Genomic DNA, 25268 nt, shown 5'->3' on the forward strand with positions numbered 1-25268 from the left:
CTGGCAGCTAACACTCAAATTGTGAATCTCAATGTCCACATTAGCCCAAAGCAACTGAAATCAGATTGAGCAATTCCTCAACTATATTCAGCCAGTTTTGCTTCAGTTCCTCTAGTGCTAATTCTTCTACCTGCTCTCTTGTTTCACAATCCAAAAGGGATCAATCATGGCTTGTAGTATCATATAGATATAATTGTCACTTCCATTGTGCCATATCCAAAATCGTAGGTGGCAATTAATACTCAAATTATGAATTTCAATGTCCTGATGAGCTCAGGGCAACTGAAATCAGATTGAATGACTTCTCATGTATTCAGCAAATATTGCTTCAGTTCTACTAGAATATGGACCAATTAGTTGTTAATTAAGGAGACAACTCTTAATGTGATTAGGCTTTGAAATGGTGGGAACCTCTTACTGCTCTTCTAAGATGAGTCTACAAAGGGTGACATTCTGATGTTTCTACAAAGTTGGAGGTTTAGATTAAAATAAAATTTAAGTTAATCCGCTTTAATCCAAGCAATCCCAGCAGCCATGAATTGCTAAGAAACTAGGTCATAATAGTGAGACATTTTTGAAGTTATGTTGAGACTGCAATAGAGAGCATATATTCAAATTGTATTCAGAAAAATAAATAGGCTGCCCAAAGTATATGTTTGAGACTCTGAGTTCAGACATGTATTTCATAGTCATTCCAATGAATAAAGGACCTCGTGCTTCTAATAAAGTACGACTTCTGCAAAACCCTCCATAAATACACAATATTTAACCATCATATCTTAAAGCACAAGGATTAAGTGACCAGTAGCGTATAGCAGCAAAAAAAAGCAACATGGTACATGGCAGGGAAAGGCGAGTAGCAGATTGCCAAGATGATCTCATGGCCCAATAGCTAGTGGTTATTCTCCAACTCCTAATAAGAAGACCCCCAACAACCATCCAAGGTAATTGAGTTTGTCTTCAATAAGAATACAAGACTTGAGAATCCAATTCAAGGTTTAACATTTTGATGTAAATAACTATGAATTTTTTTTTCTCAGGGCCCAATACAAATCCTTGTCCCACTTTCTTCAAGCCTGGTTTTGCCAAATTTCCAAATAAACAACAACCACATCAAGCGAAATGCACAAATTTCAAAGCAAAAAATTAATAGGAGAAGTCTTATATATTCCTGATGGCCAGGTTCAATGCTTGAGTCGGCCTGGGCATGACTAGGTCTTTTTAAATAAATTAATATTAAAAATCAGAATAAAAATATGAAAAATTAATATATATATATATATATATATAACTTATTAATTAAATGTGCAGGTCACATGAGGGTTGTCACCTCCGCCCAGCTCATCTAACGCACCACGGGTCAAGTCAACACAACCCAACCCTTATCAGGTCATGCTAGCACGACCCAAACCAAGGTCACGAGTGACATGGATCAATTGTCATCTCTATCTTCCACTTGTTTAATTTTAAAAATAAGAGTAGATTACAATCAATTGTATTAAAATTTTCGAGAAATCAATAAGTTCATTAGTTGAACTATCTCAAGATGCTTTATTGCGTGTCAAAGTGTTGCCATGATGCTCATGAGCATGGTCAACACATAATAGTTAAGTTATGTTGGTCAGTATAGGTTTATTAATATATTAGAATGGTAAGTTTAGAATGTACCATCCAAGCACAACACAAGCTTTCAAACTATGCATGACATTTTATGTTGTATACGCTATTAGATAATGGGTAATCTCATACCAACAAAACTTAACAACAAGAAAAGCAATTTGCATGCTCATGTATGCCTAGTATAAGCACACAAGTAGCAAGAGAACTAACAATAAATTTCCATCTACTACATTTTGATTTACTGAACATGAAATTGATGCTTCTAGAACACAAACATTTTATCATGACCTTAATACAAAATGGACCACCATATGAAAGCTGGTAATGTTTTTTGTTATATGTTTGGATTCTACCTGAGCTTCATATCTTCACAAATGTGTGCAATATATAGCAATATGAAATTTTGAGAAAATATTTTCAAGGAGAATATTTATCTAAATATTATACTCATTTAGATATACCAGTTGACTAATATGTTGACCAAGCTTAATATATATCCCTCCATTGCGAAAACACAATTCCTGCAACTTATAAGCAGATCGCTCATGAGCTTCATGCTTTGCCTTCAACCACTCAGGACTTCCTTGCTTGAGACCCCAACATGAGTATTGATAGTCTGAAACAGGTGGGAGACAGAAAGAACATGGCGGAAACATAACAATTAAAATCCAGTCAAATTATATGTAAAGAAAAGCTACCTCAGTCTCAAAATAGAATTCCAATATAATTATTTGTTTATACCTGAATAATCAGATGGTATACGTAGCAAAAAAAAGTTTGCATCTTTCATGAAACATAGTATGAACAAATCATCTTTGCTTCTACCTTAGTGTTCTAACAATAGCCGCCAATAACAATGGTCTAAGTAGTTTAGAATCTAGAGGCGTGCTGGAGTTTCAATCTTTGACTAAACAAACATAGTTTGGATACTTCGAAACTGGACTGTGTCATGCTAGTACGGTTTAGATACTCAAGTTTTAATTTTAAATTAATTTTCTATTATAATTAATAATTTACTTAATAATGAATTAGATTGTTAATACATGTTTAGTCTTGAGTCGTACCAAAGTTTCAATCTCTGACTGATACAATACCATTTGTGCTACTATGGTTTCAATACTTAGCTAATTGTAATTTTTTACTTAATATAAGTTGTAATTTTTTATTAACGTTTTATTGTAATTAATTATTTTCTTAATAATTAATTAGATTGTTAATACATTATTAATCTCTTCTTTATTTTTGTTGATTAATTTGACCTCCTTAATTTTTAGAATTAAAAATATTTTAACTATTTAGTTTTAATTTTTAACTTTAATTATCTAACTTGTATACTTCTTTTGTTTTATAATAATTTACACTTATAATTTATTCGACTATAGAAGCCTAGAATAAACAACTTGTCCTCCATAAACTTAGGCATGCTTTATTTTAAAATTTTGTAAAACTAAAGCAATTTCATATTTGAAGGCCCAAGGATCTTCATTGTTTGATGCATATATGAAACTTGATTCAGTCTCAACTAAATTAAATTTGAAAAATTTAGATTTAAGATTCTTTTGATAAAATCACATTTAAATTTGAAAATAGAGCTCTCTTTAAAAAGAAATCTTAGATATAAGATATTCCAATGAAACAAATTAAAATTAGTGAAGATAAATAAACACATCATTTTTAATTTAATTAAATAAATTATAATTTAATTCAAGTGACATGTGAACCATAGCTAGTTGTTAATGCTTGAGCCAAAACTGAAAAAAAAAAAAAAAAAAAAAAAAAGGAGGACAAGAAGCATGATACTATCTCATTGAACAATAATTTTTTGTGTTGCTTGCTCACGCAATCTCTCTTGGTCTCTTTTGACATTACAAAAGTTAGATCATGAAAAAAAATTCACCAATGTTAGATACCAAAGTTTATCTAATTTAAAATTTTATATTTTAAATTATTTTTAAAAACTTTTTAGATAGATAATTAAGAAAAAAATATTTTTAGTTTTGCATTTGAATGCAAATTGGTTTAGGGTTAAATAAAGCTCATTGTGTAGAGATGGTGATTAAGATCAAGTGGGCTCAAACCAAACTAGATTTGAATTTATTTTGACATACTTAAAACTAAATCAAGTTTATATATAGGATATTGTAGTTCAACCTATGTAATTATAATTGTTTATTTTTATATGGCTAAAAATTAATTAAGTTATTTAATTAGATTATTGTCTTTTCTCACTTCTTCCCTTCTTGATCTCGTCTTCCCTTCCCAAACTAGTTCACCTTGCAACTATCGTCCCACAATCGCATGCTGCCCACAACCGTTCACTGTGCACGCCATTCATCCTCCCGCCGCCAAGACTGTGCCCTTTCTCCAATAACTTTTTTCTCTCCTCCTGTCAGTGCCAAGCATTTTTGTATGTTGATTGGCAAGCAAAACAATCAAGTTAACCTGCATGACTCGACACTTGACTCATTGATGGTTCACAAAATAAGTGTCTCATTTTGATTGAGCTTCACATGAAACAATAGATGCATCATTGCTAAAACTTGGCTCCCCATTATAAAATATTATGCATCAATTTCATGTGGAAAAGCATGGGTTCAAAAGAAAAAATTATCAACTGGAGTTTGCTTTTGTCAGTCTAACTAGACACCAAACTATCCAATTTTGGGTAGTCTAGATATGCACAGAATTTATATAGCTATACATCCTGTTAACTTCCCTAGCCATTGGTCTTGTCCCCATTAGGGGTGCAAACGAATTGAATCGAGCCAAATAATATGAAAATATTGATATTCGAGTTCGAGCTCAAAAAATATAAATTGATATTCGAAGCTCAAAAATACAAATAATTTTGGCTCGAGCTCGATTCAAAATAAAATTCGAGCTCAAGTTCGATTCGAATTGTTCAAACCTTGATTTGAGCATATTCAAACTATAATTCGAAATGACTTAAATTTGAATTTAGTTCGAATTATTCGAACTTTAATTTTAAGTTAAAATTGTATAAAAATATTTAGAATTCAATTCGAGTTCGGCTTGCGAGCGGCTCGTGAACAATCGAACCAAATAGTATAGGTTTGAATTCGGCTCGAAAAAATATTCAAATATATTTGAGTTCAACTCAAATTCGATAATTTCGAATATGAATCAAATATTTTTTGAGCAGGCTCGAAAAGCTCGCAACTTCGTTTGCACCCCTTGTCCCCATTGACGAAAAATTTATATGTTTAGCCTTTTTGTTGTTGTTGTTGTTCTTGGCAGGTACAAATGCATATAATCTACTTCAACTTTTGATCTCTATCTACTTGTTGGCTGATTATCTGAAACTACACTTCTTAAATTCTCTCTCCCTATTCTCTTGAAGTTCTGAGTCTCATGATTCCATGCTATCAAACTACATGCTATTGACATGTCTTCAAGATGCAGATGCAGATCAAAGTCTACTATAAAATAAACACAACTAAATGTTTTGTTTGGAAAAATTTAATAACAAAATACAAAAAAATCAGGTTATGTTTGTCTTTTCTTTAAATGAAACAATTTATTTGGCATCACAGGAATCACAAAGCATAGTTTACTTGCATCAAAGAGGTGAGCAATATTTAATGTTAAACATTTTTTCCATGCTACAGCTACAAACCTATAATTAATTATTTTCCCCTCTTGCTTTTTCAATTTGAAAGGTCTAGCTTGCTTGGAAATCCCTAATGCAGGACTAGATTGCATGAGAGCCCATAATCAAGCTAATGTGGGATGAATTTTGGAAGCTATTGCTGAACCTATTAATAACTCAAGAATTTCTATGCAATTCACTAATGGGATAAACTACAGGGGTCAAAAAGATAGTAAACAGGACTGATTGACAGAGGCTAATGGGAAAGGAATTATATATGTCCTATATCATTCACATTTTTCCCAATCTAGTGTAAAACTAATTAGGAAAAACTCCATTTCCCCTTCTGAATTTTAACTCCCTTTGAAAATATCACCCATAATTTTAAATTGTCAAACAATCGTCTGGAGTTCTCAAACTCATCATTTCACCCCTAATCATACACGGTTAATTCACCTAACAGAACAATGATGTGACAGGTAAGCCATGTATGCGCCACATCATTTTCCTGCCATGTAAAAAATGGTTGTCAATGATTAGGGCGAAATAACAAAAGTATGAACATACTAGAGGTATTTTGATGATTTGAAACTCTGGATTGGCATTTTAAGGAAGAGAATAAACTCCAGGAAGTGAAATAAAATTTTCCCATATAATTAGTCTGTAATTTTTGCACATCAAACATACCAATTGAGAAGAAGAAGAGGCAATAAAATATCCAACACCAGACTGGCCGGGCCAACATGTACCAACCTATATGAGAGTGCTGTATTATACGAATTGTAACATGGAAGTAGCACTAAGTTTTAAACGTTACTTATAAAGATCTTAACCTTAAGGTCTCCTGTCCTAATATTCGATTCATCCGGATGTAAGTATGCGTTCAGCCTCCTATTTGGTTACAGACATCATGAAGACAGCTCTCATAACTGATATGATTCCAGCACAACTTAGTCCAATAAGAGGAATGCCAAAAGCAAAAGGGGAAACTCAGAGAAGCAAGAGGGAGAAAAAACATCAAGAAATACGTCAAAGAGAAAGCAATATCTATAAAATATAATAATATATATATATATATATATATAACACCACCATGCATATTGATTAGTTATACCAATTGAACTGACTCTGTCTCTTGTCCCACATTTTAACTCATTTCAGAACCTGAAAAAGCCTATTAAGAACCTAATATATCAAAAAAGAAAAGGTGAAACAATCGTGATTTTGAATTATATAGCGCAACTTCCGTCGGAGAAGAGACAATGCCACGCACAAAATCAAGAAACAACTAGAGTACCTGCGACGACAGATGCCACTGTGAAGGAATCGCGGAGGAGGCGGAGGGGAACAATGGTGCAAATCTTGAGGGTGGTCGAGGGATCGTCGGAGGTGGCAACGGCGGCGGCGGTGACACCGCCGCCGAGAATGGCGGTTCCAAATGCGAGCTTAATGGCAGCCCGCCGCATTTACACAACCGGGAGCCGCCCTCGATCCGAGGGGGCCGACGCGAAATCAGGGATGCTGATCGCCTCGAAGACCGAGATCGAATCTGGGAGGAGGTTCTGATCCGCAAGGGCTAGAAGACTCGAGAGGAAAGCATTTCAAAGGCCCATATTTTAGGCCCGGTCTATTGTAAAATAATAGTATATAATATTAATAAATTTCTATATATGTTGTTTTAAAAATCATTTAGGTTTCTAAATTAAATTCTCTCTTATGGATTCGTGATGTAATATGTTCCCTGTTTATATTTTAAAAATGGTTATTTATCAACACTTTTAAATTGAATTCTCCTTCAAAATTTGTCATTTAACAGATTCCGATTTTATATTTTCCAAACAGTTATTCATTAACATTTTAAGAAATAATAATTTGTTTTTCCAGTTCAAGATTAATTTATTAAATCCTGCGTTTAATGTATTCCCATTTTATATTTTTAATTCAGTTATTTAGTAACACTTTAAAAATAAAGGTTAAATTTAAATTTTCATCTGGTTAAAAAATATATATTGTGTTTTTGTTTGAGGTGAAATTTTTTTACTGAGGTTTTTATTAAGTTCACTAATAATATTTATAGATTCATACACGGATATACTATATTTGTTACTATATTATTATTTATATTTAAATAAATTTATTTTATTTTATTATTACTAATCAAATCTCTTTTATCTTTTTTTTATTTGATGTGCACACTTATCATAGTTTTACAATGTCTAACTGAAGTATTTATTGATCGTCTAAATATATATTCGTACCATTTTAAACACATCTCTCGAAGTTTTTCATCAATAGATGCAATCCGACTTTCTCTTTAATGTTTTTCATTCCTTATCATGAACATCCTTGTATATTCGCATATCCACTTTAATATACTCATCTCTAGAACTCTCATATTCTACTTATGTGATCAAGTCATAATTCAATATTCGGCTTTATATAATGCAATAGGTATAATCATTGTTTTATAAACTTTTCTTTAAGTTTTAAAGATATTTTATAATCACAAATAACATCTAATGGCTTCCTCCAATTGTTTCATTTCGCTTGTATTCTATGTGAGACATTTCTCTCAATCATTTTACCATTTTGTAAAAAATAATCCTAAATACTTAAACTCTCTAATCCTGTCCGCAAATGTTGACGAGTGAATCATTGATGAGTTGGCTTTGATGCCAACTTGATCGTTAATCACCAAGGCTACGTTTGGTTGGGTGTAATGTAATTGAGTTTATAATGTAATCAAATTTGTAATGTAATGTAATGTAATCTTGATTACATTACTACGTTTGGTAATATAATATATGTAATCTTTGATTACAAGGATGATTACATTCTTTTGTTTGATATCCATTATTTTTTTATAAGGAATGTAATTCATATTATTATAAAATGACAAAAATATCCTGCGACTTCTACCGACGATCGTTGCACCTCTGTTGGAGCTTGCGGGCGGGCGGCGGCGGTCGGCGACGGCGGTCGGCGGCGACCAGCGGTCGACGGGCGACAGCTGACTAGGGGTATATTCGACATTCAAATTTTGGTTAAACAGTTACCTCGTAATGTAATCGGATTACATAGTATTTACTTTGTAATCCAGATTACAAAACTTCACTACCTTTTGTAATTGAGATTACATTACATTACAGGTTTAAAGTTAAAACAAACAAAATAATCAGTCTTGTAATGAAATCCTGATTACACCCTACCAAACGTAGCCTAAATGTAAACGAAGATGGTAATGTGATTCTGTAAGCCTGAGTGAAGGTAGACAAGAAAAAGGTTTGAATGACGGCCCGGGGTTCCTCGACGTAGCTACTCTGACTCTTAAGTTAGAAAATAAAGAAGAAAAACAATATTAGGGTTTAGATGTATGTGTATGCATGTACCTTGGGCGCTCGAAGTGACTATCTTTTATAAAGAGACAACGGACTTTTTCCTTATATTTTGATATTCATATTATCATTATTTAATTCCTTAAATAATCCAAGACTTATCCATATCACTATCTTTTTTTCTAAAAGAATCCAGATTTGCGTGAATCGCGATGAATCCTATTTCTGAAATAATCCGAGATTTGTATTATTGTTGTCTTGTTCCTTAAATATTTCTAAATTCCACGTAAGTAAGTATCAAGAAAACAAGCGCCTAAAAAGATGAAGTGTTAAGGAGTTGGTGGCACCCTAACAATCAAAGTGCCAAGAGTCAGGCACCCAATAAGTCAAGGGTGCTAAGGAAGATGAGGTCAACTTAGTTTTCCCTTTACTTGAACCGTTATCTCAGTAGAATCACCAACCTCCCTTATCCATGTGGCTCCTTCTAATTACCCTCTGGATCAATATCAATAACAAACAACTCGTCATCTCATATCTTAATAATTATCTCATCATATCTAATATTATTAAATTTAACTTTCATATATTCTATCTATACTCTACCAAATCTATATATTCATCGATAATTTTAAAAATAGGTTAAATAAGTGTTTTTAACTTGGTATAGATAATTTTTAGTAATTTTAGACTTATAAACACTTTTTAAAAATAGTTTTTGATCTCGTCGGGAAATGGTGAGGTGGTTGGAAATCAGGAGGAAGAGGGGGGGAGCTGTCCCCATTGCCAGCTCGTGAAAAGTAAAGGAGCAAGGGAGGGGGTTAGAATGAAGACCGAGTTGCCTCAGCCTTCCACTCCAATGCTTAAATCAGTCTTCAATAATGTCAAAAATAGAAAAGATAAACAATGCAAGAGAATAATGAAACATGACTATATGTAGTAAAGAGTATCTAGCGTACCTTAACCCACAGGGGTGGAGCTTTTTATATCACAAAGGAGTAATGTGTCACATCCATGGCTGTCAGAGGAGGTGGTGCATTTTACAAAATGTCATGTTCACATTAAAGAATATGTCATGTCAAAGGTGTCAAAGAGTCATGTCGCTCATATCTTATATTGTAGAGATCTTTAAAGATTACACTGTTGGATCGTTAAGACGCCAAAGGGAGGTGAATAGCGTTCATCGCTTTTTAGAAAATCGAGAATACGCAGCGGAAAGGAAACACGAAAGTATAAACACTAACACAAGTAATTTTTTACTTGGTTCAGAGCCTTCGATGACTCCTACTCTAAAGCTCACACTCGTTGAGTGCTTTCGTTGGACAATCACTATTAGTTCGAAAATACATTACAAAGATTTAAGTACAAGAACTGAAATGTAAATGTTACCAACAAACAAAAAGGAAATTTGAAGAAGACTCTATTCTTCGAACTTCGAAGTGGTCTTTCGGTGTCATCGGAGCCTTTTTAGAGCAGCGCGCAAATATGAGAGTCGTAGCAGATTATTGTTTGAAGTTGCTAGTCGAAAGCCTTTATATAGGTCCATTCTGAGCGCTTGGAACCCCTCTAGGTGTCTGGACCGTTGCTGACGTGGTGATCTTTCGTCAAAACTTGATATGTCAAGTTTATTCACCTCCGGACGCCCGGACCCCTCCGGCCGCCTGGACCGTTGACGTGGATTCGGCCAGTAATCGCGCTCCAACTCAACTTCTGGATAACTTTTCTGGTCCGAGCGCCTAGACCAACTCCAAGCTTCCGAACTGCCGGGGTGCCTGCTTAGGCACCTGCTGCGAAGCTTACCTGGGCGCCTGAAGCAACTCTAGGCACCCAGACCACTTTTTATCTCTTTCATTCCTACAGCAAAAAGTTAATCCATGCATAAAGATTACCCTATAAATTAGAATTAGCTCAACATAATAAGGTAGTAGTAGTAATTGAATTCCGTCTCCCTGAGACCAGGATCTAGTAAAGGTCTCATCTTAGGTTTCTTAAATGGGCCTAAGTTGAACCGACGCCTACTATTCCCTCAACCAGGAACACATCCTCACTGGATCTGTCCTCCAGTTACTTACCTCTTACTTACCAACTACAGTCACTTGACTTGCCTTTGACCCACCAAATCTTCCCGCCAGTTGTTAAGTCTCTAAACTCAATTGGATTTCGACCGGTTATCAGGTCCCATGGACCCAACCAGACTTCCCACCAGATATCGGGTCTCATGAACCTACTTGGACTTCACACTAGCTATTGGGTCCCGCGGACCTAGTTGAATTTCAGCCTGATGTCAGGTCCTCCAAACCTTTCAACTCATGTACACTTGGTGAAGTAATTAGACCACAAACACTCTAACTTTAATTCACTTGTCATTCATCAAAACTTGAGTTAGATCATTAGTGCAAACTGCACCAACACACACTATGTCACATATATTGCTCCACATGTTTGGACACTCATGTGTTTCGACAACTCATGAATTCTGATAACCTATGAGTGCCTGTGTGCTATTTTGGATATTTAGGTCAGGGAGAGGTGTCGGGTTGGAGTGGAGGTAAGCCAGAGCATTGAAATAGAAGAGCCGATCAGACATGAACTAGATATTAGATTAGGGAGTTGAGCCCTTGGGTCGGTATAGGACCAATCGAAACTGGCCGGTCATCCATGGAAGATTAGCCAGTTGGTCCTAGAAGACTGGCTGGTCAGATCTGGCGAGTTGACCTTAGAAGACTAGTGGATTGGATATAGTGGGTTGACCCCTGGTGGGTTGGTCGTGGTGGATCGACCTTAGAAGACTAGTCGATTATGCTCAACTAAGAAGACTGGTCAACTCTACTCTGCTCAGTTAGGAAAATTGATTGGCTTTATCAACCAAGAAGGCTAGTCGACTCTGCTATGCCAGGAAAATTGATCGGCTTTGCTCTACTCAGCCAAAAAGACTGGTCAGTTCTTCTCTGTCAGGAAGACTGATCGACTATGCTTTGCTCAGCTAGGAAGATTGGTTAGCTTTGCTCTATTAGGAAGATCAGTTGGCTCTGATATGCCAAGAAGATTGGTCAGCCCTACTATGCCAAAAAGATTGGTCGACTCCGCTCGACCATAACTGGTCAATTTTGCTCTATTCAGTTAGGAAGATTGGTCGACTCTGTTCTGCTCAACCAGGAAGACTAATTGGTTCTACTATGCTTGGTCAAGAAGATTAGTCAGCTAAGACTGATCAACTCTATTCTGTTAGGGAAGCTGGTATGCTCTGCTCTGCTCAGCCAAAAAGATTGGTCAACTCGGTTCAACCATGCAGACTAGTTGACTATTCTGCCATGAAGACTGACAGGTCAAATGCTCTGCCAAGAAGACTGAGTGGTCGAATGCTCTGTTATGACGACTGGGGGGTCGACTGCTCTGCTAGAAAGATTGGCGGATTGTATGCTCTGCCAAGAAATTGGTAGATTAATTTTGAAAGATTGTCCGGTCGACTTGATCAAAAAAAGTGATCTCGTTGAGCCTTCTTTAACTTTAATCCAACTCATCATCCAATTGACTCCCACTTGCATATGTAGTGGCAGCTTTCAATACTCTCTGTATCACTGTTAAATAAGTAATTTTTAATTTGATTAAAAATTATCAGCTTACCTACATAATATAATAATTTTTTATTTTTAATTTCACACACCCTAAACCCTAAAATTTAAAAATATTTTTTATTTTCACAATTTTTTTATTTTCTAATTAATTTTGGGCTTCTTAACCCTTCTAAAAGTGGTTTTACACTAAGATTATGTTTGGCATATAATTTTTAATATTTTTTATTAGAGGTGGGATTTATAGATTGAGTGTTTTCTCGTGCTTTCAAATGTAAATTAATTAATTAATTAATTTAAATAATAAATAAAATTAAAATTAGTTTTTTGATTTATAGCCAAAATTTATTTTAAATTAATTTATGTAAAATAATAAATAAAATTTCTTATTTTGTTTAATATATTTTAAATTTATTTTATTTAATGTATATCTAAATCAACTAATAATTATAATTAAACTTGAGAATTAACTAAAATTTCTCATAATTAAACAAAAGCAGACACTCCTGCACTTCCTCTTCATCTTCAAGTGTCCTTCACATGACCATGGATCTTTTGCAGATCTCCTCCCATTGATGGCTTCCCAAGTCTACCGGATCTCATCCAGCCACTTGTGCGCTGCCCCCATTCGCTCTTCTCTAGACACTGACAAATTGGTGACGAATAAAAATAAGAACAAATCAATTGGAAGGTCTCCGATCAATGATGTCAACGAGTAAGACAATTTCCACATCCGTATCTTTTAACACACTAGACAACCCCTACGAAGACTCCTCCATAGCGTTTGCCTTTGCATTGCATTCCATTCCATTCGGACAGCAACGTCGCAGAATTAAGTACTTAAGGAATCATGTTCCGGTCTTGCCGTTGGCGAGAGAGCAGACATTGTTTAATCGCCCGCGAAGCAAAAGATGGAAAGCTACTCTGCAACTTGCAATTAATTTACGAAATAACTTTGTTCATGTTTGCTAGCTAGCTAGCTGCTGATGCAATTAAATAGGTACGTAATGGTGGACGGAGTCAGAAAGCTTGAGGGCGGAGAGGAGAATCGGCATGGGGATTTTGGAGGAGGCACACAACGTGAGGATGGTGGGCCGGCGGGAAGGGCAGGCGGTGGTACTAGCGCACGGGTTCGGGACGGACCAGTCGGTGTGGAAGCACCTGGTGCCGCACCTGGTGGCGGACTACCGGGTGGTGCTGTTCGACATGATCGGCGCCGGCACCACCAACCCCGACTACTTTGACTTCGACCGCTACGCCACCCTCCATGGTTACGCCCTCGACCTCCTCGCCCTCCTCGACCACCTTCGCGTGGGGCCTTGCATCTACGTCGGCCACTCCGTCTCTGCCGTCATCGGCGCCATCGCCTCCATCTCCCGCCCCGACTTCTTCTCCAAGCTCATCCTCATCTCTTCCTCCCCCAGGTCCGCCCGCCCGCCCGCCGGCTTATAAACTTAACCTTCCAAAGTCACTTCTCCATATTCTTCTGAAATGGGCAGGTACTTGAACTGCGCGGACTACTTCGGCGGCTTCGAGCAGGAAGATCTGAACCAGCTCTTCGACGCCATGAGGTCGAACTACAGGTCGTGGGCGTCCGGGTGGGCGCCGCTGCTTGTGGGGGCGGACATGGACTCCGTGGCGGTGCAAGAATTCAGCAGGACCCTGTTCAACATTCGCCCGGACATCGCCCTGAGCGTGTTGCAGACGATCTTCCAAAGCGACGTCCGAGACCTGTTGGGCCTCGTCACGACCCCGTGCCACATACTGCAGAGCACCAAGGATCTGGCCGTCCCGGTCATAGTCTCTGAGTACCTGCATGCCCACCTCGGGGCTAGATCCGTGGTGGAAGTCATGTCGTCCGAAGGCCACCTCCCGCAGCTCAGCTCTCCTGACACTGTCGTCCCTGTTCTGCTCAGGCACATACGCTACGAGATTGTTTGCGAGAGCGCTTGATTTGCACCTTCCTTGGTGTGTATATGCTATTTGGATCTGCTGTTGCCGTTGTGGAAATTGTGATCTGTGTCCTTCATGCTTCATTTTCTTAAGCAATATTTAGTTTTTCTTTTTTAAAAAAAGGGGATAAAAATCGAAAGGATGCCTCAACACTGAGTTATAACGAATACCATGAACAGTCCTAAGTTAAATATGTATAAAGAATATAATATGTGCACATTTATAATGCTATTTATTTCTATTATTTTGATATCTTATAGAAATTAACTAGATTATACTAATAATCTAACTGTGCAAGCATAACACAACAGCTTCAATTGCAATATTTTTCAAGTTCTACATGAATGCTACCCTTTTTACGTATAAGGTCTATTATGTTGAAATGAAGACAAATCAAATTCAAGTAAGTTTACTCTTATGTCAATTTTTTAAAACTAAACCTATATTAAAATTTTGTTGATTTAGAGAGATAGAAGTTAAATCTTTAGATTAAAAAAACTAACACAACAAAGCAAACCAAGGTCAACCATCAGTGGAAGTGATAAAACACCAAGAAATTGAAGTGTTAAGAGTTATGGGAGCAGTCAAGGGCATGGTAAATAGAGGAACAACTTTGTAGTCATCTTCCATATTATCATAAAATTGTTGTAATATCTCTAAATGTGAATAAGTTACGTCAATTGGAAGACTGGACCTAGGAGCAAAGTATTCACCGAAGACATCTTCAACAAGAGAGAAAATGAGCTACTATTAGCGTTCAGGTTCTCTTGTAGGGACTGTAAAACTGGGAAGAGAGTTATGATATATGTTTTCTTGCAGTCTTCCGTAAAGAGCAGAAACCAAAGGTCATGGTTTTAAAAAAGCATAAATATCAATTTAATACTTTCTGAGATCAAAACAATATTCTAGTTCAGTGGATGACGTGAACCAAAAATATACCGTTACACAGCTGCTGTTTGATGAAGGATGTCATGGAGATATGATCCCAAAGGCAATAGATATCAACTCGTTGGACAAGAGGAAACCATCCGGATCACTTAGACGAATGAATGCAACTCCGTCCTCCTCCCTGGTCTTCAACTCAAATTCATGGTAAGTCAATAAGTTTCTATCATCATCCATGGCAATCACATGCCCACTCTCCACATACTGCTTCAAGCCTTCGCACAGAGAATGTACTAGTCTCCTCCCAAAGGATCTAGCAAAGCTCCTCAAGTCGAGACCTCTTGCAGTTCTCAGTGATAGCATCATCACATCCATCGCCATTTCCTTTGCATCAACATGAAAGTCATGATGCTTTGTTCCTTCTTCCAACTTTTGCACCCATTCTGTATATTCCCTCAATCTTCTTGGCCGTGAGAGCCTCATGCCGTTTATGTAGCTTGCAGATCCTAGACCGAATCCATAGAAAGATCTGTTGCCCCAATAGGTAAGATTGTGCTTGCACTCATACCCATCCAAACAGTAACTACTGATCTCATAGTGGTTATAACCTGCTTCTGAAAGCATTTGAGAAGCAATCTTGTAAAATTGGGCAGACTGAGACTCTGTGGGCAAAGGAAACTCCCCTGGAGAATATCTGGGTTATCAGATTGAAGCAAGTTACTTCATCAAGCAAACTGATAATGTATGTGAATGATATGTTGTAAACAGATACTGTACATACATCAAATTTTTTATTTGGTGACAATCTATTCAAGGAGTTTAAACATTTCCATTTTCATTGGTTGAATCGCGATCACATGGTAAACCCCCCACAGTTTTATGATATTCTTAAATTGGAGAAATTTTCACTACCTACAATCACCATCACCATTTAAGATTTCGAACAAAGAAATAAATAGCATAATGAAAAATATATTTGTTTTCCATTATTTATCTTCCTCATCCCTGAGTTCTCTCCATGGTTTGATCTTCCTCTTCCTCTTCTTTCCTTTGATAACCATATATGGGTCCAAGACATACCGTAATGGCAGGCAAGAGATCACATGAGGCATAATCCAAAATTATAAGTGCACTTTCACTAGCATAGATAAAATGTGAATATGTAGAAGAAAAATAACATTTCAATGTGCTTTTGTTATTATTGATCCACATTACGTTTTCTCCTTAACCATATAAGATATTCACATTTCTCGTAATTCTAATGAGAAAAATAACTTTAAAATCCCTCTAAACTATATGAGAGATTTTGATAGACCTGTCTTTATAGTTTATTGTTGACTATTCAAAAAAGTAAACGTCATTAATTTTTAAAAATTTCTAGAGAAATTTATATATCTCAGAAATCATAAAAGAAAAAAAAATTGTATGAGAGATATTCCTTTATAAGTTTTCTATAAACATTAAACATATGAAAAGACATTTATGATTTATCTCAACCTTATAAGATATCTCGAAATCTTCATTTGAGAGATCTAGCCTTATTGCTTTTTCTATTACTGTGTGAGAAGGTTACTTTATAATTCCTCTAAATCTTCATAAAATATCTCTAGATATCTCTAAAATCATATGAGAAAGCATTCTTAGTGACTTCTCTGAAATAGTATAAAATCAATTTTATGATTTCTCTCTATGAGAAATCTCCAAACCTCTATAAAACCATGTCAGAGGTCTGCCATTATAACTTTTTTATAACCAATGAGCTTTATGATTTCTCTAAAACATTTTGAGAAATCTTTCAGACACTAATGTCTTCATCCTATTCATGCTTAAGAGAAATTACTGCAATCTTGAGATTTCTAATGATAATTAAACATAGACACATTAACACTATCTCAATATACTTTGTGGTTTAGAGATGGAAGGAACTACATTCTTGAGTTTAGTATAGAACATTTATATCATGACATATTACTCAAATTGCATTGTGGATAAAGCATAAAAAATATGCTTTGTACTTTTCCATAAAACATCCTATCATATGGGCATATAAGTGTAATTTGGAGTAGAAAGCATGTCAGGATGACATTTGAATTCGAGTATGCTGTCACCTATAAAGCATACTATTCTATAACAAGAATGAAAAATTTTCTCCAGACTCTAAAGTTAGTGGTTCAGGGATGGAAAATTTTTCACAGGTACCCTTGAAGAACATTCTTGAGTCATTTAGATAGTATAGAAAATATACCATGAACAGTAGCTATATTGCATTGTGGATAAAGCAGAAAAGTTAACTTTGTACTTTTTCATAAAATGCCTTCCCATGATGACATATAAGTTAGGCAATCATATCATCATGACATCTAAATTTGAGTATCCAGTCAACTATAAAGATCTATTCTTCTATAACAAGTATGAAAAACCTAGTTTTCTATCAGTAATTGTATTCTTTATTTGCATCAGTTTGAAGATCCATACTAGGATTTAAAATGTATCCGTGAACCATGGTTTGTGTCTTCCTCATCCTTGAGGAAACTTGTCAACTTAGTCAGAATTGATCTAACAGGATGAAATAAAGGAGGAATGCTTACAATTGCCCAAATTTTGTGCCTTGCTCGATTTGCAAGTCATAGATTGAAAGATGCGTAGGCCGAGCGTGAATGGCGCATCTCAAGCTCTCTTCCCACATATCTCGAGTTTGATGAGGCAGGGATGAGATGAGGTCCATGCTCCAATTCTGAAGGCTAGGGCAGCTTGTGACCATTTCTATAGCTTCATAGACCTCCTTCAAGCCATGGGCTCTCCCGCAAGCATTCAGAAGCTCCTCCTGGAAGGCCTGAACTCCAAGAGACACCCGATTCACTCCCAGTTCAAGCATCTGCGCCAGCTTTTCCTTGTCGAACGTTCCAGGGTCCATTTCGATCGACACTTCCGGGCTTTCGCAGAAGGAAAATTTCACACTCAGCGCGTCGAGAATCGACGAGATGATGGTCGGCGGTACCAGCGAGGGCGTGCCTCCGCCGAAGAACACGGTCTGAAGGGGCGGGTGTTCGTCTGAGTCTGAAACGGGGGGTTTTGTGGCGGCAATGTCACGGAGAAGGAGGCGGACGTAACTGGAGACTCTGGGGTCGGCATCAGGGTGGGCGGAGGAGCCGAGGGCGACGACGGGGAAGTCGCAGTAGTAACAGCGCTTGCGGCAGAAGGGGAGATGCACGTAAGCGGAGGTTGGTGGCGGCGATGCCGATGAGGAATAGGCACAAACAGTTGGTGGGCGGCGAAGAAGGTAGGCCCTGCAGCGAGGCAGTACGCAGGGAATAGAACAAGAGGAGAGGGAGAGAGCGCGATTGAAGAAGGTGGATCTCAGCATTTAAATTGGGCAGAAAAACGACGAACAAGAAGAGAACTGCTTCGTCGTCCTGCCCGAAGTGGTTATATATCGAATGGAGAGGTAAACATTTTGTTCCCTGAAGGGATACGACGGAGCCCTTCTTTAATTTTCCTTCTAACAAAATGATGTTTTGACCTGTCCGATTCAAAGAAGTTCCTCCGCACGATAAATCAGAACATGGTGGGACGATAAAATTGTCATATACCCTCGCTGCAGAAGACCGCCCAATTCATTTCGGAGTGGTATCATAACACGATGAACGCAAAAATACAAATGACAAGTTAATTAAAAAGATGAAAATTTTCTTCTTTCATATTTATTATTTAATCAACTTAAAGCTTTGAACCAATTACCACAAATTTCCATTTGTATAGAGAAAAAAAAACCATTAGCAACATTTTGAAGATAAAAACCAAAACTAGTAAAAGATACATTCCTTTACACGAGAAGATTTGTATTATTAACTAGAGGAACTTATAGGAAATTCATTGAAAGGTTCAATTATCATCGTCGTCGCCAGTGAAAAGTAATGTTAAGCAAAACTTGATGCAAAGAGTCGCTGCAATTTTATTTCATTGCAGTTAAACGAGCAGTGGCTACGGAAAGAGAAGGGTTTAAGTAATTGTGCGCTGGTACAGGGGGAGAGCTCCCAACGCCTCGCGCTCTGCACTCTCCTTTTTAACCTGCCAAAATACCCCCCCAAAAAAATTTGTCAGAGTTCAGCCACATTACTTAATAAACTGGGTGACCCAGATTAGCATTGCATGTGATAGCCAAACATAATGATTCGGAATGGGAATGAACAAAGAAAAAGGAGAGACAAATAGTGTCATGCAACGTAACATATGTAGCACAGGACAATAACAAACGGCTAGCATAAGGCGTTTCATCAAAACAGCCAAGAATCATGCAACTGTCTAGTGAGATTAGCGTACATGATTTAGGTATTACATTGATTGATTGAACTAGAATGGAATATCACAAGACTTGAAAGTTTTAAGATTGCAGTAAAAATAAGTACTTTGCATTAGTAAGAATACTAAATGATAATGACCGATCTAACGAACCAAAAATATTGAAACAGAAGAAATACATCGTTGTTTTCCAAGTATAGAGATTAACTAAAAAGGGATTTAAAAAATCTGTTCTGCAAACATTCCTAAGAGATTAACCTTATACACATCGATAAAATAATCATTTTTCCAAAACATCATAGAATATTTTGATCAACATTAACGAATTGATCTCTACTATAAGTTTGACAAAAATGATAGATAGTTATTGTTAAATTGAATCAAAACATTCAGAACAATGTGTCAACTCAATGAACAGATGAAGTATAAACAACTGAAAAATATAGTAAAGAACAGATTCAGCAAAGAAGATGTTGATTTTAAAATTTAACATTTGATTTTGAGATGACTGAATTCAGATCACAATTCAGTAATAGAATTCACTTTCAAACATACATATCTATATTTTCAGGATTTAGAATAAAGTGGAACCAATGCATGGTAAAAGAAATACTCACAAGGGCAAGCATATCTTTGAGATAGCTTCTAAAAGGTGTCTGCAATGCCTGTAAGATGAAGACATTGTTAACGTGGTGATAAACTATAGTGCGAAATGATGAAATGTTTACTGCATCTCACAGTAATAATGTCTAAAAACATATATGCCAATTCTATAGAATACGGGTGGAAGTACACATTTGCAGTTATTTATAGCCAGGAGGAAACCTCCTTGAAAATAAATAAATATAACCTCCATTTGATTAGAGCAATAACTAAATGAATACTATTATAATCTACAATCATACTTGTAGAAAACGGCATTCTCTCACATGACATAAGATCACAAACAATTATCCAAAATATCTTAGAATCATATTATAACAACAAATATTAGACAAACAGCATACTAGTAGAAAAGGGCATCCTCTCACATGACACAAAATCAGGAACATTTATCCAAAACATCTCAGAATCATTCATATTAAATCACAACTGATAATTACATTAAGATGCTGCTTTTAATAATAATAGCTAAATCACCAGTTCACAAGAAACTCTAAGGAAATAAAAGAATGACCTTTTCAATTATGTCATATGTCAAAAGTAAATAAGCATGCCTAAGAGAAGTCTAACAAATCGATCTCATTCTGCTAGAAATCATAAATAAAAACCTGTTATAATATTGATTTTATACAGAATCCATCTTTTGTTAAATTTTCATCCACGGTTAAGGAAATGGCAACCTAAACAATATGAATAAAACCAAAATCAAACATCACACCATCACAATTTCAAAAGACAAAATATAGGAAAAACATGTGAGATTTTGGGTTTATTATTAAATTTCAGCGTTTAAGTATTTCTTAAGTTGTGATGGAATATCAAATTAATTGAGCTTACCTTAGGTTATTTAGGTGTCAAATCATGCTTTTACCAAGCGGAAAGGAACATTAACATAGGACAGAATTTGTAATTAGCCTATAACCGGATGGGATATATTTGTTTAGATCGAAAGGTTTAGATGTCAAAACCGGAGAAGTAGGTCAAAAGTACGATCATATAAAGCTAAGTAATCCAAGATAAACACTTTCATACCGATCACTCTATTGGACGTCTAAGAAAGCAAATATAAAATTGCACCAAAAAAAGATAAGTAATCGTCTGTTGCCGGACTCGGCCTCCAAAATTCAGAGGTCTTGTAAAACTCAATCAATTAGACAATAATTTCATAAACTACAGAATCATTTGCGAACCACAAGAGAAAAAGAGCAAGCGAAACCTGCAAATCCTCGGGTAGGTATTCGTGCTTCATGGATAGATCGATGGCACGCTTAAGGCGTTGGTTCCTGGCGTCCACCACTTCGCGCGGCAGCCTGTTGAGGGCCTCCTTAATGTCCAGATCGTACATCGGATCATACAGATCCTCATATCTCAGCCCTAAACCAGAAGAATCTTTATTCAGAAGGGCGAGAAAAATAATCCGGTAATCCAAGAGCAGGATCGACGAGATCACCATATCTCTTGAGGCGATTGGAGATGGCTTTGTAGTGCTGGGCCGCAAACCAGTTCCGACGGGGGTCGGTGAGCCACTTCAGAAACGAAGACGCCATCCTCAAATCGGGCGAAGCCTGACCGATCAATCCCCCAGGTCGACTCTGTGTTGCCTTACGTCTCCACCAGTCCACCACCGCCTCTATATATTCTCGGTTAGGGTGGAACTGAACCACGGGGATGATCGCAAATCGTAAATTGGGCCGCGCTTCATGTTGGGCGGGACTTTGTCGAATGATTGAGCTTAGCCAGCTCATTTTCTTAATGCGTCGAGCTTTTATCTATAACGACCATGTCGGACCTGGCTCAATCTGTCACGGGCCTTATCGAGCCTAAGCCTGGCCATTAGATTACACGCCGAACGCTTGCCTAAATATTTCTGTTGGTTACCCTTTCATAGATGGGAAACGACAAAGTTTGAGCTCATTCAGAAATTGCGCACTAGGTCAACCAATCTCGCCAGGTTGAGGAACGACGAGCCCCCCGGCCGAGCCGCCCTTTCCGCCACCTCCTTCCACCCAGTCGCCCTCCTCCTCATCTCCCTCCCTTTCTCCCCGTTCCCCATCAACTCCCTTATCAGTCCCTTTACTTCTTCCCTCCCCATGTTGTTGTCGATCTCTATCCCGTTCCCCCACTCCGTGCCCGCCGCACGCGTACCTGGAGTTGGTCTGCTGCTCCGCGAAGAAGGGCCACGACAGCATCGCTACCTCGCCGACGATGCTCTCCAGCGTCGAGTTCCAGCCGCTGTGCGTCAGAAACCCTCCCACGGCGGCGTGGCCAAGCACCTCCTCCCGCGGGCACCAACTGGCCAACATCCCGCACTCCCGAGTCTTCTCCACGAACTCCTTCGGCAGCACAGCTGCGTGCCCCAGCACCACCAGGTGCTCTGTTGGAAAAAGTAATTATTGGAGAAAAAAATAAAAGGATTATGATGGAAAAAAATAGGAAAAAGGTGAAGAATCTCTAAGTTAAGAGGAGGAGAATAAAACAAAATACACAATTTATTTTATTCATTGAAAAGAGGTATATATTTATAGGGTTATTGGATAAATACTAATAATCAAGATTTTTTTTTTAATTCTATCTCTACGAAACTCTTATCCTATCATGACAACTCAACAATCCTATCATGAAGTTTAGTCAAACTTGTCATCTCATCCTTCTATCTTCACAAATTTTATCAACATCAAAATAAAGTTTAATCTCCAACACCCCCTCTTAAACTTAATTTTGTGACTCCAAATAGATTCCGTATTTTGATGAAATCTTCAAATTTGAGTGGCTTTGTAAAGATGTCAGCAACTTAATCTTTAGTTTTCACATAGATTAGCTCAACATCTTTGTTTTTCACATGTTCCCGAATAGAATGAAAGCGAACATCAATATGTTTACTTCTTTGATGATATACTGGATTCTTCCCTAATGTAATTGTCGATTTGTTGTCAATGCAAATTTGAGTTGCTTCACTTTCTTCAAATTTTATCTCCTTTAGCAAGCTTCTTAGCTATATAACCTGACTGACACATGAGGATGCTGCAATGTACTCTGCTTCACAAGTGAAAAGAGTAACAATAGGTTGTTTTTTTTGACATCCAAGAAAATACCGTATCTCCAACGAAAAATGCAAAGCCGGAAGTGCTTCTCCGGTCATCACAGTCTCCACCCCAATCACTATCTGAATATCTAATAAGCTGAGAATTATTAGAGTGAGAATAAAATAGTCCGTGATTCATAGTACCTCGGACATAACAAGGATTCGCTTGGCTGCCTTCCAATGAGTTTCTTTAGGCTCTTCCATGAACCTGCTCACAAGACCAACTCCATATAATATATTCGGTCGAGTGCAAGTTAGGTACCGCAAGCTTCCCACCAAACTTTTGAAACGTGTGGGATCAACCGTCTTTCCTTCGTCACTCTTGGATAGCTTTGTTCCGCAGTCCACTGGTATGTTAACTGGATTACAATCATCCATTCTAAATCTCTTGAGGACCTCCTTTGCATATTGTTCTTGAGTCATAAATATGTCATCAACTCCTTGTTTCACCTCCAAGCTGAGAAAGTAGGACATAAGTCCCATATCGGTCATATCGAATGCTTTTGCCATAGTTTCCTTAAAAGATTTTATCATTTGAGGTGAATTTCCTGTCACGATTAGATCATCTACATATAATGATACTAATAAGATGTTATCATTGTCTGCTCTTATATAAAGAGCATGCTCATAAGGGCATTGCATAAAGCCATTTTCTTTGAAGTATGCATCAATTCTTGAATTCCACGCTCTCGGTGCTTGCTTCAAGCCATAGAGAGCTTTCTTCAACTTCAACACCTTTCTTTCTTGCCCCTCTTGATGTAGCCAGTCGGTTGTTCAATATAGACTTTGTAACGCCCGAAAATTCTCAAATTAATTTTAGAAATATTCTAGTATTTTTCTGGAATTTTAGGATATTTTTGTGGAATTTTTAGAATAGCTGAAGTAGCAAAATTAGATAAAAATGTAAAATAGTCTAAGCGGGAATTGAACCCAAGACCTACGGACTCTATGACATATATGGTGATGCTAGTAACCAAGGGGCCCCAGCAAGGGTGTGCTGAAAGAATAGGAGAACAATTCTATTTAAGATTTAGTTGGGTGATATTAATCACTTAGTATAAATAGGGAATTAAGAGATGAGTTATTATTTTTCCAAATGACAACTCTCTTTTCTCTCACCCTCACCCGACACCATCTCTTCTCCCGCACCCTCTTTTCACGCCAAGTCCAAGAAACCTAGGGTTTCATCCCTAGGGCCGTAGGAGCACCCTCCGGCGATGACTCCGACACAAGGACGCTCCCCTCCGCGAGAAGAAAGCATAGACGTAAGAGGATCGTCGAGAAGACCTTATTCTCCGGAAACCTAGCGATCAGATTGTAAGAAAACTAGCACAGGAGGTAAGTAACCCCTCACCTGCAGTATAAGTAGCTAATTGTATGTTTTTATGCCCTTAGTTCGCATTTATGATCTCAGTTTAGCCATATGCAGAATTAGAGCACACCAAGTGCTCGATAAAATGCCTAATATAGTTAAATGCTATAGTAGACATTTTAATAGCTCAGTTAAATGCCCTAGATGCATTTTAAATAGCATACATAGCCTTGCTTCAGTTATATGGGACTACGGTCCAATGGGTGGGCTCTCATAGTCGCCTCTAGATTCAGATAACCTAGTAAAAGCAAGATAAGATGAATCAGCTTATAAACAGTATTTTACTTTTATCAGTGGCACTGTACTGGACTTCAGTTGTCCTTGGGTTGGGCTCCCATAGTCGTCCTTAGGTTTAGATAACCTAGTAAACCCTACTAGATTCGGGATTTGCAACCTCGGGTCTAGTTAGGGATGCGCACATAGCAAGTACAGTTGCCGGGCCCAACAGCAGCATGATTATTATTTTTATCTATGTATATAAATAGTTTTCAAACTTCACAAACCAAATATGTGAATATAGCTTAGCTCCAGTTTAGTTTGCTTAATGTTTAACAATTAGCTTAGCTTATGTATCAATTTAGTTAGCTTGTTGATACAAAGATTAGCTCCTACTTGTTCAGTATTTGTTAGCATGACTTAGTTGTCGATATGCCATGTTTTAGTATTTTCAGCATGATTATCGGCATGTATTTCGAATAACATCTTTTGAAAGCCTGATTTCTTCGAATGCATGTTTTTGTGAGATAGATGGTTTCTTACTAAGCTCCCCAATTTATAGTTTCATTTTCCTTATACTGCAGATAAAGGCAAAGGAAAGATAGATTAGCGGAGGTTGGAGGACAATGCGATGTGATGTGTGTGTGAAGGAACCTGGAATAAA

The 25268-nt window shown here is 37.2% G+C and overlaps 4 protein-coding genes across 4 annotated transcripts in view; 1 reads left to right on the forward strand and 3 right to left on the reverse strand.

Annotated features, from left to right (window-relative positions):
• LOC122020158 (putative ABC1 protein At2g40090) overlaps window positions 1–6813 on the reverse strand; it is a 37029-nt gene extending 30216 nt beyond the window's left edge. The window contains exons 1-2 of the mRNA XM_042577940.1: window positions 6528–6813; window positions 2082–2236 (exon numbers count right to left, since the gene is read on the reverse strand). Of these exons, the coding sequence (XP_042433874.1) occupies window positions 2082–2236; window positions 6528–6696 (324 nt within the window). The 5' untranslated portion in view covers window positions 6697–6813. The remainder of the gene's footprint in view (window positions 1–2081; window positions 2237–6527) is intronic.
• Window positions 6814–12968: 6155 nt separating this feature from the next.
• Window positions 12969–14183, forward strand: LOC122021202 (probable esterase D14L). Its single transcript, XM_042579289.1, has 2 exons — window positions 12969–13558; window positions 13634–14183. The coding sequence occupies exons 1-2, from the start codon at window positions 13188–13190 to the stop codon at window positions 14085–14087; spliced, it is 825 nt and encodes a 274-aa protein (XP_042435223.1). The 5' UTR covers window positions 12969–13187; the 3' UTR covers window positions 14088–14183.
• A 734-nt stretch (window positions 14184–14917) lies between these two features.
• Window positions 14918–18559, reverse strand: LOC122021201 (heme chaperone HemW-like). Its single transcript, XM_042579288.1, has 2 exons — window positions 17561–18559; window positions 14918–15666 (listed from the first exon to the last, which is right to left on the reverse strand). Exons 1-2 carry the CDS (start codon window positions 18334–18336, stop codon window positions 15057–15059), a joined length of 1386 nt encoding a protein of 461 aa, XP_042435222.1. The 5' UTR covers window positions 18337–18559; the 3' UTR covers window positions 14918–15056.
• A 235-nt stretch (window positions 18560–18794) lies between these two features.
• Window positions 18795–21831, reverse strand: LOC122021848 (cytochrome b-c1 complex subunit 7-2, mitochondrial-like). Its single transcript, XM_042580014.1, has 4 exons — window positions 21385–21831; window positions 21151–21308; window positions 19889–19936; window positions 18795–19040 (listed from the first exon to the last, which is right to left on the reverse strand). The coding sequence occupies exons 1-4, from the start codon at window positions 21677–21679 to the stop codon at window positions 18972–18974; spliced, it is 570 nt and encodes a 189-aa protein (XP_042435948.1). The 5' UTR covers window positions 21680–21831; the 3' UTR covers window positions 18795–18971.
• Window positions 21832–25268: the final 3437 nt, after the last annotated feature.

This window comes from Zingiber officinale, chromosome 9A, assembly GCF_018446385.1.
Source record: "Zingiber officinale cultivar Zhangliang chromosome 9A, Zo_v1.1, whole genome shotgun sequence".
NCBI lineage: Eukaryota > Viridiplantae > Streptophyta > Magnoliopsida > Zingiberales > Zingiberaceae > Zingiber > Zingiber officinale.

Bases quoted from the DNA above. Each gene is read 5' to 3' on its own strand.
- LOC122021201 (XM_042579288.1), bottom strand. From the start codon at position 18,336: ATGCTGAGATCCACCTTCTTCAATCGCGCTCTCTCCCTCTCCTCTTGT. The intron at 15,667-17,560 runs GTAAGCATTCCT...CTGATAACCCAG, and splicing joins GGCACAAAATTTGGGCAATT to ATATTCTCCAGGGGAGTTTC.
- LOC122021848 (XM_042580014.1), bottom strand. From the start codon at position 21,679: ATGAGCTGGCTAAGCTCAATCATTCGACAAAGTCCCGCCCAACATGAA. The intron at 21,309-21,384 runs GTGATCTCGTCG...CTTCTGGTTTAG, and splicing joins CAATCGCCTCAAGAGATATG to GGCTGAGATATGAGGATCTG. The intron at 19,937-21,150 runs GTTTCGCTTGCT...TTCATCTTACAG, and splicing joins ACCTACCCGAGGATTTGCAG to GCATTGCAGACACCTTTTAG.
- LOC122021202 (XM_042579289.1), top strand. From the start codon at position 13,188: ATGGGGATTTTGGAGGAGGCACACAACGTGAGGATGGTGGGCCGGCGG. The intron at 13,559-13,633 runs GTCCGCCCGCCC...TGAAATGGGCAG, and splicing joins CTCATCTCTTCCTCCCCCAG to GTACTTGAACTGCGCGGACT.